At 38.8% G+C, this 19,552-nt stretch overlaps 1 protein-coding gene across 1 annotated transcript in view; it reads right to left on the bottom strand.

Annotated features, from left to right (window-relative positions):
* The window catches only part of LOC150080645 (protein FAN-like), a 411,353-nt gene that overhangs the window by 13,065 nt on the left and 378,736 nt on the right, over positions 1-19,552 (bottom strand). The window contains exon 32 of the mRNA XM_090380769.1: positions 12,419-12,528. Coding sequence (XP_090236895.1) covers positions 12,419-12,528 — 110 coding nt within the window. The remainder of the gene's footprint in view (positions 1-12,418; positions 12,529-19,552) is intronic.

The raw sequence follows: 19,552 nt of genomic DNA, 5'->3' as shown, positions 1-19,552 counted from the left end.
TAACAGCAGAAGGAAAAGGATGAGTCAACACTGGTCCACTGGGTATGAATGGTATAGCTACTGATGATCCTCTACAGATTTCTGATAAACTGAATAAATATTTTTTGTCAACCACAGGAAGGAGTTTTAGCATTAGCATTAGTAGAGGCATTTGATGCAGGAAAGCAAGCTTATGCAGCATCAGCCAAAAAAATTAAAGTAAAATAAATAAATAAAAAATAACCACTTCCACTTCACCCCTCTGTTCGTTCGAAATACCTGTCCAGCTGAGCCTTAAACTTATTTAGGCTATCAACTTCCACGACAAGGGATGGAAGTCTGTTCCATCTACCAACCACCCGCTGGCTAAAGGCAAATTTCCGCACATCTATCCTACATCTGTCTTTCCTCAATTTGAATTTATGCCCTCTCAGGTGGTTATTCTGAGCAAGAGGAAGAATCCCATCAGCACTGAGCATGCTAAAACCATTCAAGGCTTTGTACACCTCTATCAGATCACCTCGCTGGTGCCTAGTCTCCAGACTCTGTAATTCGCAAAACTTAAGCCTTTCTTCGTAAGAGCACCCCATTGTTCCATTCACTAATCTTGTTGCCCTTCTCTGTACTCGTTCCAGCAGGTCTACATCCCTCTTGAAATGAGGCCTCCAGGCCTGTATACAGTACTCTAGGTGTGGCCTGACCATTGCCTTATACAAGGGAATAATCACTTCCTTATCCCTGCTAGAAAAATTCCTATATATCATTGACAATACACCATGAGCTACTCTTGCAGCCCATCTGCACTGCTCAGAGAACTTCATATCTGCCTGCACAACCACCCCCAGGTCCCTTTCATTCTCTACCACTGTCAGCGTAGTACCAGAGTTGATACGTTGCTCTGGGGTTGCTGTTTCCGATATGTAGTACTTTACATTTGTCAATGTTAAACTTCATTTGCCACCTCTCAGCCCATCTGCTCAACCTTTCCAGATCCTGTTGCAGCAGCATAATGTCAGTAGTGTCCTTGACAACCCTGCCAACCTTCGTATCGTCTGCAAACTTGGACATTAAGCTTGATATACCATCATCAATATCATTTATAAATACAGAAAACAATAAAGGACCCAATACTGAACCCTGAGGGACTCCACTAATAACATTAGTCCACGATGAGCAGTGTCCATTGATTACCACTCTCTGTCTTCTCCCCCTCAACCACCCCTTTATCCATAGCAGCAATTTGCCTCCAATGCCACACTGTTCCAATTTGTGCAGCAGTCTTCCATGTGCAACAGTATCAAAAGCCTTTCTAAGATCCAAGTATATAATATCAAAGTTATTCCCTGCATCCAGTTATTTTGTGACTGCATCATAGTATCCAATCAAATTGGTCAGGCAAGACTTCCCCTTAACAAAACCATGCTGTGTCCGAGCTATAACTGAAGTCTTGTCTAGATGATCCTGCAGTGCTTCTTTAACCAGTGCCTCCATTAATTTTCCAGGAACAGAAGTTAAAATCAGAGGTCTATAATTACTTGTGTCAGCCTTTGATCCTCCTTTGTGAATTGGGGTCACATTTACACTTCTCCAGTCCAAGGAAGCTCTCATAATTATGGCTAAGGGTTTGCTTACTTCCTTTGCTGCCTCCTTTAATATAACTGGATAGATCCCATCCACCCCAGGTGTCTTCCTTGTGTTTATCTTCAACAATTTCTCCTCCACTTTACTCTCAGTTATTACAAGATTCTCTAGCTTACTGCCAGAGTTGAATACACTTCTGGCATTCCCCTTGCTGAATAACTCCTCATGTGTGAATGTCGATGCAAAATATTCATTTAATTTGTTAGCTACCTGAGCAGGATCATCAACAGTTGACCCATCGATATCAAGTGGACCAATCTGATTCATCCGCTTCCTTCTAGCGTTTACATAAGTAAAGAACTCTTTGCTGTTTTTCTTCGCATCCCTTGCCAAGGATTTCTCGTAATCTGCCTTGGCCTGCCTAACTTCCTTTGTAACCTGGTTACAGATCAACTTGTATCTATCATAGGCTTCTGTGTCACGTGTTAATTTGTATGTATCCCATGCATTTTTCTTCTCTGCCATATGTCTCATTAGTTCATCTGACATCCATTTAGGCCTAAACCTTGAACAATATTTCTTAGTTGGTATGTAAAGCCTAGTAGCTTCCAAGATAAGTTCTTTGAATGCTTCCCATTTTGAATTTGCTGTTGGTAACATCATCAGTTGATCCCACTGTATAGAATTTAAATACTGTCTCAGTCCATCGTAGTCGCCTTTACGAAAGCAATACCCCTTCCCTTTACCCCTAATGGTAGTTACCTCTTTGAGTAAATCCCACTTCAGAACACTGTGATCACTGCCACCTAGTGGTTCATTTATCTGCAGATTCTTAATGCATGAAGAATCACTGCTGATAATCAAATCAAGAGTATTACTCCCTCTAGTTGCCTCCCGAACATGCTGATGTAGAAAACAATCATCCAATAAATTCACAAAAGCCTTGCTAGTGTGTGAGTGACCAGCCCCCAAATTCCAGTCAATATCTGGGAAATTAAAATCCCCCATTATAAGACACTCTGATTTACTGGCCCACTCTATTTCTCTGTACAGTTTCTTATTATAATCATCAGAGTCATTAGGCCTATAGCACACTCCTACTGTCAATTTTGATCTCTCAATGCTTATGTCACACCAAACTGACTCGACACTGCACTGTCCAGCGATGTCGACTGGCTTCACTTCCTTGGATTTTATGTGTTTCTTAACTAATAGCATAACCCCTCCTCCCTTCCTATCCTGTCTATCCTTTCTGTAGACATTGTACTCCCCAAATTCCAGTTCTGCATTCCTTATATCTGTGTGACACCACGTCTCTGAAATCCCAACAATATTTGCCTTTGATGTTTTGAGCAATACCTCAAATTCATCAAATTTATTTACTAAACTCCTAGCATTGGTGTACACGCAAGTATACATGCACCTGCTCTTCCTCTTAGCCACCCTAACACAACCCATGTGTTTACTTGTACCCCAATGATTCCCAGCAGTCTCTGAAATATCCTGCATCTTATTTTCCAGGCTGCTGCTCATTCCAATAGAAGCAGTGCAAGAATCACTTTCTCCTCTGCCAGTGGCTACTGTTAATCTATTATCCTTGTATCCCACCAATCTAGCAGTTTTCCGACCCACCTAACACTGCCTCGATAGCATCAGCAAACATTCTTGCACCTTTCTATTTAAGTGTATCCCATCCCTGTAGAAGCAGTCTCTCCTGTTAACAAGTACAGACCAGGCTGAAAAAAATTCTACCCCTTGAGCCCTGCACAATCTTTCCAGGGCCGAATTGATCGACAGGGCTCTCATCATATACTCCCTCCTATCGTGTCTGGGCAGAATTGCAGACACTTTCAAATTCAACCCTAATTCACAACTTTTTCATCAGTGTCCTGTACTTGTTAAGTAATTCCGCCGGTCTCCTACTCTTAATATCATTAGTGCCAACGTGTACAACTATATCACCTTTTGTGCCCTTTTTAGAGATAGGGTTAGCAGAATTGTAATGCTGATTGGAGTTAGATGATTTTATATCAGAAAGTAAAGCGGAAGAGAAATTTCTGCAGAAGCTGCAAAAGAGGTAGCTAAATGTTTAGCCAAAATAATGAGCGCATCCTTAGATTCAGAAAAACTACTTGCTGACTGTCGAAGTAACTACAGACCTGTAAGTTTAACTTCTGTGCCAGGGAAAATAATGGATTCAGTAGATAAAGTAGTAATGCAAGGTTATCTTGATAGGAGTGGAGGCATAAGGCAAACACAGCACTGGTTTGTTAAAGGGAGATTATGCTTCACCAATTTTATTAACTATTATGAGGCTGTCACAAGAAACTACAAGCAAAGAATAATTTTGACATTTTATACTTGAATTTCAGCAAAGCCTTTTATATTGTACATGTATAAGATGTATAAATTGGAGAACATGGCATTAGGGCAAGTTCTACTATGGATAAAGGAATGTTCAAGTGGTAGGAGACAAAGAGTGGTTATAAAAGGCCAATACTTGACAATGCTCTTCATGGGCTGATGAGGAATTGAGTACCACAGGGTTCACTGTTGGACTCCTAACTGTTTTTAATATTTATTAATGATATTGATGTAGGTGTTTCAAGTTTAATGTCTAAGGTTTGTGTATGATACAAAGATGGGCACAGTGTTTAATGACAGTAATCAAGAGAAGTTACTTCAAGAGAATCTAGATAAACTAATCAGATGGGCTAAAAATGGCAACTGAGGTTTAACAGTGATAAATGCAAGGTACTGCATTTTGGTTGCAGTAACCACAGAATAGAATAGAATACCATTTGAGTGACACTAAACTCAAGGCAGTTCATAAGGAAAAAGATCTAGGGGTGATATGAAATTCTCCAAGCAGTGCAAACAGACTGCTAGAGTAACACATGGTATTCTGTCAATGATATACAGGAACTTTGCTAGCAGGGACAAAGAGGTGATCATTCTGTTGTATAACGTGATGGTTAAGCCACATTTGGAAATCTCATTTTTAGGCAAGATAGATTGGAAAGGGTGCAGAGAAGAGCAATGAGATTTAGATGGCTAAATAAAAGGATATTCTTAGCAGGAATGACTGGAGTTCTGTAAATTGCAATCTCTGGAAACCAGGCATCTGCACAGTGACTAAGAAGTATATAAGGCTTTAAAAGGATTAAGTAAACTAAATGCTGATGACATGTTTACCCTTTCTCAATTGAAACATATAAAGAGGCAATTTAAATTGGGAAAGAACAGCTAGTGATTAGGTGTGCAGAAATTTACATTCAGCCAAAGGGTAGCCAGTTGTTAGTATGATGTTCCACCTAGTTTTGTGGAGATGGATAATTTGAGTAAATTTAAGGAAGGTTTGACAGATTATCGAAGTGAAGGGAAAATTATTATTATTTTTTTCTTCCTTGGCTGGTGCTGTATAAGCTTTATTTTCTTGCATCAATATTGCCAATGCTAATATTGATAAAGAAATTGAGTAAATGTTTAATACTCTATAATACATTTTTTTAAAATAAAATAATATTAAATTTTACTTCTTTCAACTGTCCCAAACATATTTTTGTTGGTTACAATAAATACACAGAAAGTTCTAATTCTGTGCATGTCAGATAACACAGCTTTTACTGTATATTATTTATAATTTTTATTTTTGTCTTTAAATACTGTTCAGTAATTACGAATCCTACACTCAATTCATAGACATTTCTGAGAGTTACATTTCAGAGTGGCATATTCATAATAGGAAAGAGACCCACTGCCATAAACACAAACCAAGATATCTGGGTTTTGTTCATTAAGTATGTACATATTCAAATAGTAGTAGTAGTGGCATGTGATGCAAGAAAGCAAGTGTATGAGCTTATGCAGCATCAGCCAAAAAAAAAAAAAAAAAAAATCACACCATTCCCTCCAAATGCCTGTCCAGTTCCTCCTTAAATTTATTCAACCTATCAACTTCCACAACGACAGATGGAAGTTTGTTCCAGCAATTAACCACCTGCTGGCTAAAGGCAAATTTCCACACATCTATTCTACATCTGTCCTTTCTTAATTTGAATTTATGCCCCCTTAGGTTCGTAATCTGAACAAGTGGAAGGATCCCATCAGAATTCAGCGTGCTCAACCCATTCAAGGCCTTATACACCTCAATCAGATCACCGCGCAGGTGCCTAGTCTCCAGCCACTGCAATTTGCAGAACTTAAGCCTCTTTTGGTAAGAGGATCCCTTCATTCCCCTCACCAATCTTGTTGCCCTTCTCTGTACACGCTCAAGTAAATCTACATCCTTCCTAAAATGAGGCCTCCAGACCTGTACGCAGTACTCAAGGCGTGGCCTGACCATTGCCTTATACAGAGGGACAATCACCTCCTTCTCCCTGCTAGCAAAATTCCTATATATCATTGACAAAACCCCATGACCTGCCCTGGCAGCCTGTCTGGATTGCTCAGAAAACTTCATATCTGACTGCACAATTACTCCCAGGTCTTTTTCATTTTCTACCACCTTAAGTGTAGCACCACATAGTTGGTACGTTTCTGTGGGGTTACTACTATCCATATGCAGTACTTTGCATTTGTCAAGGTTAAACTTCAGTTGCCACTTCTTAGCCCATCTGCCCAAATTATCTAGATCCTGTTGCAGTAGCACACTGCCATTACTGTCATTAACAACCCTGCCAACCTTTGTATCATCTGCAAACTTCGACATTAAGCTTGATATACCTTCATCAATATCATTGATAAATATACAAAACAACAGTGGAACCAACACCGAACCCTGTGGGACTCCACTAATAACATTAGTCCATGAAGAGCAGCACCCACTGATTACCACCCTCTGTCTTCTCCCACTTAACCATCCTTTTCTCCATTGTAGCAACTTACCCTTAATATCATTCTGCTCCAATTTGTACAATAGTCTTTCATGCGCAACAGTGTCAAAAGCTTTCCTGAAATCCAAATATATATGATATCAAAATTATTTTTTACATCCAGTTCCTTGGTAACCACATCATAATATACTATCAAATTTGTCAGACAAGACTTTCCCTTAACAAACCCATGCTGTGTCTGAATTATTGCTGCAGTCTTGTCTAGATGATCCTGCAATGCATCTTTAATCAGTGACTCCATAATTTTACCTGGAACAGAAGTTAAACTAACTGGTCTGTAATTACTTGTGTCACCCTTCGAGCCCTCTTTGTGAATTGGGGATAGATTTGCACATCTCCAGTCCGTGGGAACCTCCCCTGAGTCCAATGATGCTCTCATAATTATGGCTAAGGGTTTGCTTAGTTGCTTTACCGTCTCCTTTAATATAACTGGATAGATCCCATCCACCCCAGGTGCTTTTCTTATGTTTAACTTCAACAATTTCTCCTCCACTTTGCTCTCAGTTATTGCAAAATCATTAAGTATCCTGCTTCAATTTGATAACCTTCTGCCATTTTCAAACCTTAATAATTCCTCATTTGTGAATGTAGATGCAAAATACTAATTCAGTTTGTTTGCTATCTGAGCAGGATCATCAACAGTCGAATCATCGATGTCAAGTGGACCAATCAGATTCATCCCCTTCGTTTTAGAGTTTATATAAGTAAAGAAATCCTTGCTGTTTTTCTTAGCATCCTTTTCCAAGGATTTCTCGTAATCTGCCTTCGCCTGCCTAACCTCTTTTGTGACCTGATTACAGACTAGCTTATATCTGCCATAGGCTTCTGAGTCGCTTGATAATCTATATGCATCCCATGCATTTTTCTTCTCTGTTACAAGTCTCATTAGTTCATTAGATAACCATTTTGGCCTAAACCTTGAACAATATTTCTTAATAGGTATGAAACGTTTAGTAGCTTCCACGATTAATTCCACGAATGCTTCCCACTTAGAATTTACTTGTTGGTAACATCGTCAGTTGATCCCACTGTACAGAATTTAAAAACTGTCGGAGACTACTGTACTCACCCTTACAGAAGCAAAAACCCTTTCCTTTACCCCTGATAGTAATTAAATCTTTAAGTAAATCCCACATCAGTACACTGTGATCACTGCCACCTAGTGGTTCCTTAATCTGCAAATTCTTAATACACGAATAATCACTGCTGATAACCAGATCAAGAGTATTACTTTCTATGGTTGCCTCTCGAACATGCTGCTGCAGAAAATAATCATCCAATAAATCCACAAAAGTCTGACTAGTGTGTGAATGACCAACCCACAAGTTCTAGTCAATATCTGGGAAGTTAAAATCTCCCATTATAAGACATTCCGATTTGCTAGCCCATTCTATTTCTCTGTACAATTGTTCATTGTACTCATTCAAGTCATTAGGCCTATAACACACTCCTACTCTTATTGTGCTTTCACAGTGCTTATGTCACACCAAACTGACTCAACAGTGCACTGTTCATCTATATCAACTGGATGCACTTCTTTTGATTTTATGTTTTTCTTAATTACCAGCATAACACCTCCTCCCTTCTATCCTGTCTATCCTTTCTGTACACATTGTACTCCCCAAATTCCAGTTCAGCATTCCTTATATCTGGAACCTCCTTTAACTGGGTTTCAAACACATCGTCTTTCAAGAGTTTCCTAATTTGGGGTTCTATGAAAATTGCTTCCTTAAGTTTGGCATATGTTAAATTAGAAATCACACTTCTCAAGTATGCAATCGATCCAAGTTTGATGTGCAGGGGTGGAAGACGAACTTTGTTTGATTGCACTAAAGGAATATATTTTACATTACATTGTGCTGGTATGAACTCATCCAGCTTGTCCCACGTTGCACAACAATGTTCTGTCACAAGGCCGTCCCACAAACACAAAAAACAACAATATTTGGTGAAACCCCCCCACAAACCAAAAACCTTAAGATCACTGCATATGTTCCAACCATAATCCTGGTATTTTATGGCGTGTAGAACCATAGACGTGCTTTCATGACTTTCTTTTTAAGTCCAACTAAAGAAACACAAGAACTGATGAAAATTCATTGCCACTATGAAGCAAAACTGCTTTTAAACTTAATTTTGAAGCATCTATGAATTCAATCATTCAACACCATGGTCCTTGAGGTTGTCACAGACATTCTCTCAGATATGCCAGACAAGCTGTACTTGCTACCTGGGAGTCTAAAATGCTGATGGAATTGATATTTGGGTGATATGCAAGTCAAGTGAACAGAAGCAAAGTCCGGATGGTTTACGACAACCAAATCCTCTGCTTGCAGCTTCATGATGCAAGCCGAGGATTTGGTACATCTTATTTGATGATTGTACATGGTATAACTCCCATGCAAAAGCACACTGTGGGTGACCACCCAGGCGTGAACCAATGTAAGCAAGGGTCGAGCTGTGGCACCCGCACCACATGGAGGAATGCCGCCCCTTTGTGTTACTAGGCAATGCTAGGTGGTAGTGACTCTCATCAACCGGTGCAATACCACCACTTTACTTATTGGAGACTTGAAGTGGTGGAACCCATGTTTAGTCTCAAGAGCAAAGTTCTGGTGAACCCTTCCCCATCTATTCCATCATGCAGTATGACTGATGACTTTTGAGGTTATGATGGACATCATGGCGAGATCCAATCTTCCTTACATTTTGAGGGTACAGCTCTAAAACGGTGATCACAAGCCAGCCACTAGTTAGTACACCGGACCAAACCTATTGGTAACTCTCTAGGAGGCTTCCGGATCAGCTGCTACCTCTACTCTGCCAGATAGTGACTGGAGAGAGTCCAAGTAGTGTGTATGCTGGGGGCATTGTTGAAGCCATGTTATGTCAAGGATATGGATTTATTCTTACCATGTGTACGCCATATCCAAAAATTTCATTACTTCATACAGCATGTCCCCAACCACTTTTTCTTACTATTGAATACACCACGAATTGCTAAACTAATAGAGTAAGCTTATTTGTGAAAAGATCTAAACCTGCCAAATACTTCCTAGTTCATTTCAAAAAATATACGTGGTCTCAGTTCTAATCTCAATGATGGCCATTTCCACTTGCAGTCTGCCAAACCCCATGTACTTTTTCTGACAGAATCTCAGTTATTGGTTGATTCAACCACTGCTCATCTCAGATGCCCAAATTATTCGCTGTATGATTCCTTTCGCTTCAAAGGTGGTACTTGTGCATATGTCCGTTCTGATATTCCCTATCAGAGATTTGGCAATTTGGAATCTCCTCTCTTCGATCTTCTCTGGCTTAAGATCTCTCTACCTCATTGTGTCAAATTCTTCTGTTGTCTCTACCGTTCTCCCTACTTCACTAATCACTTGGAGCTCTTTGACTTCCTCTCTTTGCAACTTTCTCCAGTTCAACTTTCCTAACAGTGAGATAATTTTCCTTGGCGATTTTAATGTTCACAACTCCAGCTGGCTTCCGTTTTCTAGTTGCACCGACCCAGCTGGTCGAGATGCTGAGGCTTTTGCAATTACTATTGACCTTGCACAGATTGTTCATTTACCAATGAAGTCAACTATAATAAGGGCTACGAAATACATATCACTTTTTACAGTACAATAACGTGCGTTTTTTCTTCCTTTTATGTTTTCTTTTCTTATGTTCCACTCCGGCTACTTCACCGCTGTCCCAAGATAAAATTTTTAATTGAACTAATTAAAAATATATAACTATTTTTCTTCATTCTTCTGAGGATAGTATGTGGGTTTTGTAATTTTGACATATCAGGATATAGTAGCGATATTTTATTAGTCATTCCCGAGTTACATAAAATTCGACTTACGTAAGAAGTCCTGGAACGTATCTCTTACGTATGTTGAGGACTTATTGTATTTTTGGATTAACCAGGAAATCGATTATCCTGGAATTTTTTTTTACCATCTATGCCGGAAAATCGAGAGTCTACTGTACTTATAAATTGGCATCATTAAGTATATCTCATAACAAGTTGCCAATATATTGCACTACCTTGAATAAGTAACACTTCACCATAGGAGAAGACTATTGTTTCTTATTTTCAGCGGATACTATCACCCATATGGCATCGTTTCAGAGCTTACTGGCTGCCAATCAGTGGGTGGGTGGGCAGGTACCCTGGTGTTGGAATGATGACAATATGCAATGATGACTCCACAATATGAGATGTGCTGGATGGTATGGAGTACTTTAGATTGCAGAATATATTTAATGGTAACTGTTTAAGCAGTATAACTACTGCTTAAGTATAACTACTTAAGCAGTTGTCTATGTACAGAAATGATACAACTGCACTAACTTGTATGTCAGTTAACTTCCTACGTAGCCTGAGGCTTTAGCCCTAAACTATTCTGCAATATAAATTACTCCACACCATCAGGCATCTCTCATATTGTGGAGTTATACTTTGCAACTGGGTTGTCATCACTGCAACACTAGGGTACTTGCCCACCCACTGATGAGGAGCCAGTAAGCTCTGAAATGGTGCCATATGGGTGATGGTATCTGCTGAGAATAAGTAACAATAGTCTTCTCCTATGGTGAAGCATTACTTATTCGAGGTAGTGCAATATTTTGGCAACTTGTTGTGAAGGTATTCACAATATGAGATATACTTAATGATGCCAATTTATAACTACTCTGTTTATTTTGTCTATAGAAGTGTGTTCATAGGCTGATTTGCATACTGAGCTGGCTGAATAAACCAGAATAGCTCATGGGGAAAATTCCTACTTCCTCTGACGGAGACTGGCTAACTACAGCCCTTAACTGAAAAGGGCTTTAAGAATTCTTCTAGTCTAAAATGAGATTTAAATGTAGACCTTTCCAAATAAGTGACACGTGGTCACTTCCTTTACAGCTGGAATCAACACATCGCGGCAAAAGTGTATTGACTATAAAGTTGATTGTGATGAAAAGTAACATGTTACAAGATTTCTCAAATAAACTCTTCATACTCAGGACATGAACCTTTCAAATACCCCTCATCAAATGGAAGAATTTTTATTTGGGAGCAGTATTTCACACTCGACATACTTGGAGAAACCGGTAATCACAAAAAAACTAATCAATCCTCGGGTAAGTTGACTAGAAATGACAAGAAATATGGAGATGTTGCTACTTTTTGACAGTCAAGGACTTCCAAACTTTTAATAATATGATATACTTTTGAATCAAAAAGAGTTATTTCAATATATATTTTAATCATTAAAATATTTTTAATGCAATCCTAAAACATTTGAGAACCACCAAATGAAAAACACTGTAATAGACTAAAGCAAACCCAGGGTCCTGAGCTGGATATCACTATTCTTCTCTTTCTTGGTGATTCCCTTCCCTTCTACTTCTGACTTTCATTCTCTCTCTCTCTCTCTCTCTCTCTCTCTCTCTCTCTCTCTCTCTCTCTCTCTCTCTCTCTCAGGGTAATTCAGAATTTTTTTTTTTTTTTTTTTTGGCTGGTGCAGCATAAGCCTCAGGCTTCCTTGCACTATATGGCTAATAATAATAAAACAAATTGAAAAGTTGGTTGTGCTCTATGTGATGAGATGACAAGAACCAACCATGGGTCCAAATATGAAAAACAAAACATAAACATGATTAAAACACAGAAGAGTAATGATAGATAATAATATAAAAAGGCAATAAAAACAATGCAATTCCTGGGAAAAATAGAAACATTGAAATATGTGTACTACTATTTGATATATGCTTATTATAGTTTATTCTGAAAAAACAGAAAAGCACATTAATAAGTCAAAGAACTGAAGGAAAAAAAAGAAAAGAGGAAGCTTCTTTTGCAAAAATTCAAAGAATTTTCTGCATTTTTTAAAATCTTTTATACATGTTTATAATACAATTTGTTCTTTTTAAATAAATTATTCTTGAGCTTTTTTTTATTATTTGAAACTTACCAGAGTGTGCATGAACTGAAGTAAGAAGTTGTGCCTTTACAAGATCCCACACCATTATATTACCAGAATGACTTCCTGTAATAACTGTAGAACCATCCCAACATAAACATCTGGAAGAATTAGTGAACATGAAATTTATTCTCTCTTTCTCACACTCACTCACTCACTCACACACACACACACACACACACACACACACACACACACACACACACACACACACACACACACACACACACACACACACACACACACACACACACTTCATTTAATGAGATTAATAATAATATATAAGTTTATAATATATGTTATAATATAAGTTTATTAACATTCCATGCTGTGATTTTGCAATGGGGCAAATAAAAGAATGTCAATTTTTCTTTAACACATTTATTGCTTCCTCATGCACAGATGCAGCTTTGGATTTTTAATCAACTTGGAGGAGGAAACCACCCTATTTTTAGAACTTTTCCTTCCAATTTGACAGAAGAAAAACCGGATATTTTTGTCAAGTATCCTTCATTGGAGGCTGATTAATTCAGTCATACTGAAAAGAAAGCCCAAAAATGTTTCCGCCCTTTTCAATCCAGACTGGCTTAATCCTATGGTTTTCAATCCTAAGTCAAAAAGGTGATCGGAAAAGAGTAGCAAATCTGGGAAAATCTGCAACAGAAACATATGAAATGTTAAAAACTGTTTATGGTAGTGAAACGTTAAGTCATACCAGTGTGTTTCAGTGTTTGAATGGCATAAACAGTTCAAAGACAGATGCGAGGATGACCCAAGAAGTGGGTGTCTGTCAGCCTCTTGAAATGAGAGAGTTGCAAAATTTTGGAAATTTTGGCACAAGATCATCATTTGGCTCTCAGAATGATGGCTGATAAGTTGGATATGAATAATTCACAAAATTCTGCATGAACATTTAGGGAAAAGGAAGGCCTGTGCTGCACAGCCTCACAGAGAAGCAGAAGCAGTGAAGAGCATCATCAACACGTAAAGACTATCCCATACTTCTCAATACAATCTTAATTTTCTCAACTGTATTGTCACTGGAGATGAGTGTTGGGTGTTTCAGTATGCCTCAAAGACAAAGCATCAGAGAATGCAGTGTACTTCAAAATCATCACCAAGGCCCAAAAGGTTTTGTTTACAGAAGTCCAGGATCAAGACGATGTTGATCATGTCATGTTTATTTACAAACAGTGTGATTCACATGGAATTTGTATGTGAAGGGAGTTGGTTGGTTGATTCTGTGTTTAATGGCACACAGGAAAGATTTGGCAGGCCATAATGTGCCAAATCAAAAATAAAAATGTAAACAGTTCAGCCAGATTATTTATTAAAAGGGGTAAAACAGACGTGCATCCTAAACAAGAGAAATTTAATAAAAACACAATGAATGGTTAAAATAGTTTTGCACTCCTCACAATAGGTGGGCCATCTGCCTTCAGCAAAAAGGAGTGCTTTAGATGCCTGACAGAAAGAACAACTTCCTCTCTTTGGACCTTGTGTAGACTGGACTGCCATTCCTTAATTACAGGCTTAATTTGGTTTAGTTTATTTTTGGCCTGTCCATGCCAAGAATCTTGCCATTGGAAATGTAGTTTGATGCATATTATTTGCCTGTAGAGTGTATAAAGGATCAACAAATAATGGTATCCAGGAGAATGCTGATTTTTGGCAGTATCAGCTAATTCATTTCTTCTGATCCAGCAGAAGTGGATGTCAAAATCTGATTCGAGAGAGAAAAAAGCATCTGCTGAATCCTGGCTTGATAATAGAGCCTTAACACATTTGATGAATCAGTACACACATATACCTTTGGTAATTGCTATCTTTAATGTGAACAAGGGCTATTTCTATTGCATGCAAGTATATATATGCTAGTTTCTTGTGGAATTTTGTTGGATACTGTTTTGTTTAGGCTGATCACACATACGTTCTGACTTCGAGCCAGGACGTGTAGACTGGCAGGAAGTCAGAATATTGTGCTTGATGTGATGCCAGTGTAGACTGGCAGGAAGTCAGAATATTGTGCTTGATGTGATGCAAAGAGTTGCTGATAGACAGCTGGTAGGGTATTAGCCATCTCCCAGATCTTCAGGGAGAGGTCATAAGTTGGTAAATGAGCATGCCTGGGTGGAAGGAATTGTCTTGGTCACTGGGCAATGTTGTCTACTATTATGTTTAGTTCACTTAACAGCCCTTGAATAGGAATACCAAAAGGTTAGTTGGCAGTCCTATAGATGTTGTAGAGATTTTCCCATTGTGGCTCAAAGACTGATGTCCACCTGGAATGATTGGACAGGGACTTGATTTTGAAAGTGTACTGCAAGGACAACTGTTTACATCAGAAAGAAAGAGATGGTTCATTTGCTTCAACATAGAGGCTTTGGACAGATGTATGGAAGGATCTGGTGGTAGTGTGGATGGCCTGGTGAGGGTCTGGATCTAACCATCAAAGTGCACTATCTCTAGAAGCACAAACCTAGGAACCATAATCAAGTTTAAGATGGACAAGAGCTCAGTAAAGCTGGAGTAGGATACAATGATCTGCATGCCAAAAAGTTGACAAAAAGGCACAAAGAATGTTAAGCCCTTTGCACACCTTTTGCAGCAAAGGGCACAGCCTTTTGCACACCTTATCCTTAGCTGATGAATGTGTTATAGAAATGTCAGTTTCTTGTCAAAAATAAGTCCCAGGAATTTAACTTTGGCTACTACTGAAATGTTGTTTTGCCAAGCCTTAATTCAGGCTCAGGATGAAGATTAAGTTTGCAACAAAAGTGTACACAAATGTGCTTGTATTTAATAAAAGCATCATGATCATACTATACAAGACATTAAATGATCCAGAGTGGATCTGTTTCTTTGGAAGCTGCCTTCCTGTGTGTCCTGGAAAGCAGACCATTTGTTTCCAAATATCATATGAGGCAAACATTAACTATCCTTTCCAGGACCATGCACAAACAGCTTGTCAGGACGATGGGATGATAGTTACTTGGATTTCTAGGATCGTTTCCTGGTTTTGGGAAAGCTAGAATGATTGCCTTCCTCCAGGAATCTAGAAATTCTTTACCAAGAAAGATTTTATTCTATTCCTTAGATCGTTTTGAAAGGTGGTTTATCATTTTATAGTGGGCATTATCTGGCCCCAAAGCACTTACTCATGAGAGAATTAATACTGCACTCTTTCTGTGTAAAAGGCTTGTATGGTTCAAGCCCTTTTGAAGAGAAGTTTAATGGATGTTTCTCTTTTTTATTTTTAGGGCCAAAAACTGTGGGGGGGAGCGATGTTACTGACAAGATTCTTGTAAATGTTTCCTCTAGAGTATTTGAAACTGCAGTTGGACATGTTGTTGTTGTTATTTGGTTTTTAGGAGCATTAGCAACTAAGGCCATATTGCTCCGGGATATGCGGTGGTCATTCCTTGACCTTTCCGCATACTCCGTATTTGGTGGTGACGGGCTCAAACCCCGGTCTAATCAAGAAGCATGTGCTACGCACTGCTGCTCCTTCCCACCTGGCTGCGGAGGCGCGCAGTTGGACATGCATTATGCTCTAGGATCACTGAAGGGTATGTTGGATTTTCCCCCTCCATTTTCCAAATCTTATCCCAGACTACTTTTGAACCAGCAGCCTGGATTTTTGAGGAGGTAAAGTGGATTCAAGATTCCCTTTGGCTCTGATGTATATGTGCTTTGGCATGTGCACATTTAAAGGATATTAAATTTTCAGTGGTGGGATATCAGCAGAATATCACACATGCCTTGTTTTGGGTTTTTTCTTGCTGCTGTGCATTTTGGATTTCACCCCCGCCTTTAAATATGGTGTTTTTGGAATTTTAACTGCTGCATGGACAATACCTTCTGTAATATATGAAACTGCATCATTGATGGACTGCTGGCTGACTCTTGTAATGTAAAATTGTGCCAAATGTTCACAGGAATTCCATTTAGCCTTTATCAAACTTCCACTGAGATATCCTTGATGACTGACAGTCTTTCAGCCAGAAGAGATATCACAGGGAAGTCATCACTCCCATAGGAATTTTCTTTAACCGCCCATGTGAACAAAGGGGAGGGAGAGGGGGAGCAGGTAGAGATCAATGGCAGTAAATGTATGGGTAGGTGTGTGGAAAAAGGTATTCATTCCCACATTTAAAATGAGAGCTGAAATGTGAACCGGCAGTTGCACAATGAGATCATCAAGGTCTAAATGGGAAATGTTGATCCCAGGTGGCAAATATACTGTCAGAAGAAACACTACAAAGATACAAATAACAACCACTTCTATGGTGGTTGTAATTTTGAAAGGTGGTTTATCATTTTATAGTGGGCATTATCTGGCCCCAAAGCACTTACTCATGAGAGAATTAATACTGCACTCTTTCTGTGTAAAAGGCTTGTATGGTTCAAGGGATTACTTGGAAAGGGGGTATGCTTGCCTACTAGGATAGCAAGTCCACCCTCATCTTACGTATTATGCTGACATTGCATAAGGTAGGGTCTCGATGTCATAACATTCTGTCAGAGTCTATGGCAATTCTACTGCACGAATTTTGCCATTATTTGGGCTTTGTGGGTCCATCAAACAGCTTCTGAAGTGCTGTGGGCTTTGTTTTCTCAGTCTAGGAGCTATCCTTCTTGGGGAAGTATGGACATTGTCCTGTGTCTGCAAAAAAAAGTCCCAACATCACATCTTGGTTTATCTCCTTCACCCCCAATCTCCACATTTTCATTTGTTGTAGGCAGCGAGTCAGGTTTCTTAATTTTCTATGTATTATTTTGTTTCGTTATAGGTGGAAAAGTAATAATGGTACTGATATGGGAGTGGCAGCTGATTGAGTGTTTTATACTAGCTTTTGAGTGTTCAATAAGTGGTGTGCAATAGGAGCAAAAGTTTCTTTTGGTGGGAAGCAATCTATTTGAGTCCCAACAGAGCTTCCCTTCAGCCTTCTGAGCATATGCGGGCTTATTGTTGGTGACTTTATTATCAGAGAAATGGAAATATATTATTGCAAAATGAATAGGACCAGGATATGTCTGCCAGGGGCAAAAGTAGATGTACAGCCAATATAATCTTTCAAGGGCACAAAAGGTGATATTGTTGTTCATGTTGGCACTGGGGCATGATTTCCATTTAAATTAAATATAATTGAGAATACTGCACTGAACTAATATACTTATATGCGATAATAACACAACCCTAATTCACCAGTTATGCAGCATTAACATGTACTAGCCTATCAAGTTTATGTTATATGTATTACGCTATCAAGTTTACATCATATGTATTATGCTATAATACAAAGGTATTTTTATTGGACCTTGAATTTGCAAACTCGTGAGGAACTGAGATGTTGAGACCTTCTTAGGGAACAATAAGGATCCAGATTACAAGAATATAGTCAAAAATATGTTTGCAAACTTCAAGAAGCTGGGATGCAATGGGTGTAAAGGTACATTTTTTACACTCTCACATTGACTACTTCCCAGAAAACGTAGTAAGTGTTAATGAAGAACAGGGTGAGAGGCTTAACCAACATGGCAGTGTGCTTGCACATCTGTATGCAGTGTCTTCATTTTGTGCTTTTCAAAAGTGTGCTTTAAATAAGTGTCTAACTTAAGGTGTTTCCCCTACTCCCAGTGACTACTCTGGTCAACTTACAGAGTTTCTCTTGGATGATTTCAGGTAATTTTACTAATTTTTTGAATTTCAGTAATGCAGACAAAGAGCTTTCTTCAGCATTATGCTGGTTGGTCAAGGCCAGCAGTTAGCATCTTCCAGCCTACATGCACTGTGTTATGCGCTCAAACGTTTCAAGTCCTAGAGCTAGTTTTGGACAAGCTAAAGGTCATGGCTAATTTCTGACTATGTCACTACGAAGTGAATTGGAAGGGCTGCTTGGCATATTCTGTTTTTTTTGTTCTCCTTTCCACATGACTATGGAGAAATTGTTGATCCGTACTAGTCGCAGAATTCAAGTGGACTATGCACTTCAATGTACATCCTGTCATGTCCATTATTGCGGATCCTGTTCTCCTTACGCAGATCTGAAAAACTCGCTAAAAAAAAAGTAAAAAAATGTTGGAAATGTGAGCTATGTAAGGGTGGCAATCAGTCTAAGGATTCAGGAGATGGTGCCAAAATAACATGCTTTCTGTTGTTAATATTGAATGACATATGGAGCATGAGTGATGATGAAGTGGTGATTAACATGGATTTAAACAGCTGTGAAACAAATTTCAAACGAGTTTCGTCAATTCCAGAAAGAGCGTTTAAATAGAGCCGATCTTGTGGCAAATAAGCTCACTGAACTTCTTGAGTTGACTAAATACAGTTCCTGTGATGTAAAGTCACTGACAAACAACCTTGATGATAGCACTCAGAAAAAAATACTTGAAATTGAAAGAAAGTGTAATGGTGAAGAAGAAAGTACAATGTTGAAGTTTATTCAGATTTTTTTGCTAATCCTGAGCAAGGAAACGTTCTTATTAAAGTGCAATTACAGGAGTTGAAAGACTATACCATGGTACTGCATAGGGAAAATAAGGAGATCAAACTTATCCTCCTAGATATATTTAACTACTTAACAAAATCGAACTAAGGAATCTTGATGATCCTACTAAATTGACGAATTTACTTAATTCAGCTGAGCATATCCGATTGTATAAAAACCCACGCTCAATCCAGCTTAACTGCAATCTGCCTTCATTGCCCGCATGTTGTCAGCAGGATTGCATGTGCAGCCCTGCTGACAGCTACTCCACACTGGATTCAGGAGGAGATTGTTGCAGGGTGAAAAAAAAAAAGGAATCAGTACCCAGCTAAGCAATCAACTGATCAAGATTGATAGATCTGCTGAAAAAGTTAGTGCCCTCAGCAAAGGGAAGAAAATATCTCATGATCAGAGTAAAGCAGGAAAACAGAGGAAACCATGACAAACTGGCTCTGTCCATGAAGCCAACATCAGTAATCTTATATCTATTGTTAACATGAGATCAGAGCCTGAGGTGGGTAAAGTTCCAAAGGATAAGGCACCGCATGTAGATTTTGACGTCAGAGGACAGAAACATTAAAACCTCTAGAACTCATGAGAATGTTAAGGGTCTAATTGAGAGCAACACCTC

The sequence above is a fragment of the Mastigoproctus giganteus genome, chromosome 9, assembly GCF_048544385.1.
Source record: "Mastigoproctus giganteus isolate SK-2022 chromosome 9, ASM4854438v1, whole genome shotgun sequence".
NCBI lineage: Eukaryota > Metazoa > Arthropoda > Arachnida > Uropygi > Thelyphonidae > Mastigoproctus > Mastigoproctus giganteus.
This window is presented reverse-complemented; position numbering and strand designations above follow the sequence as displayed.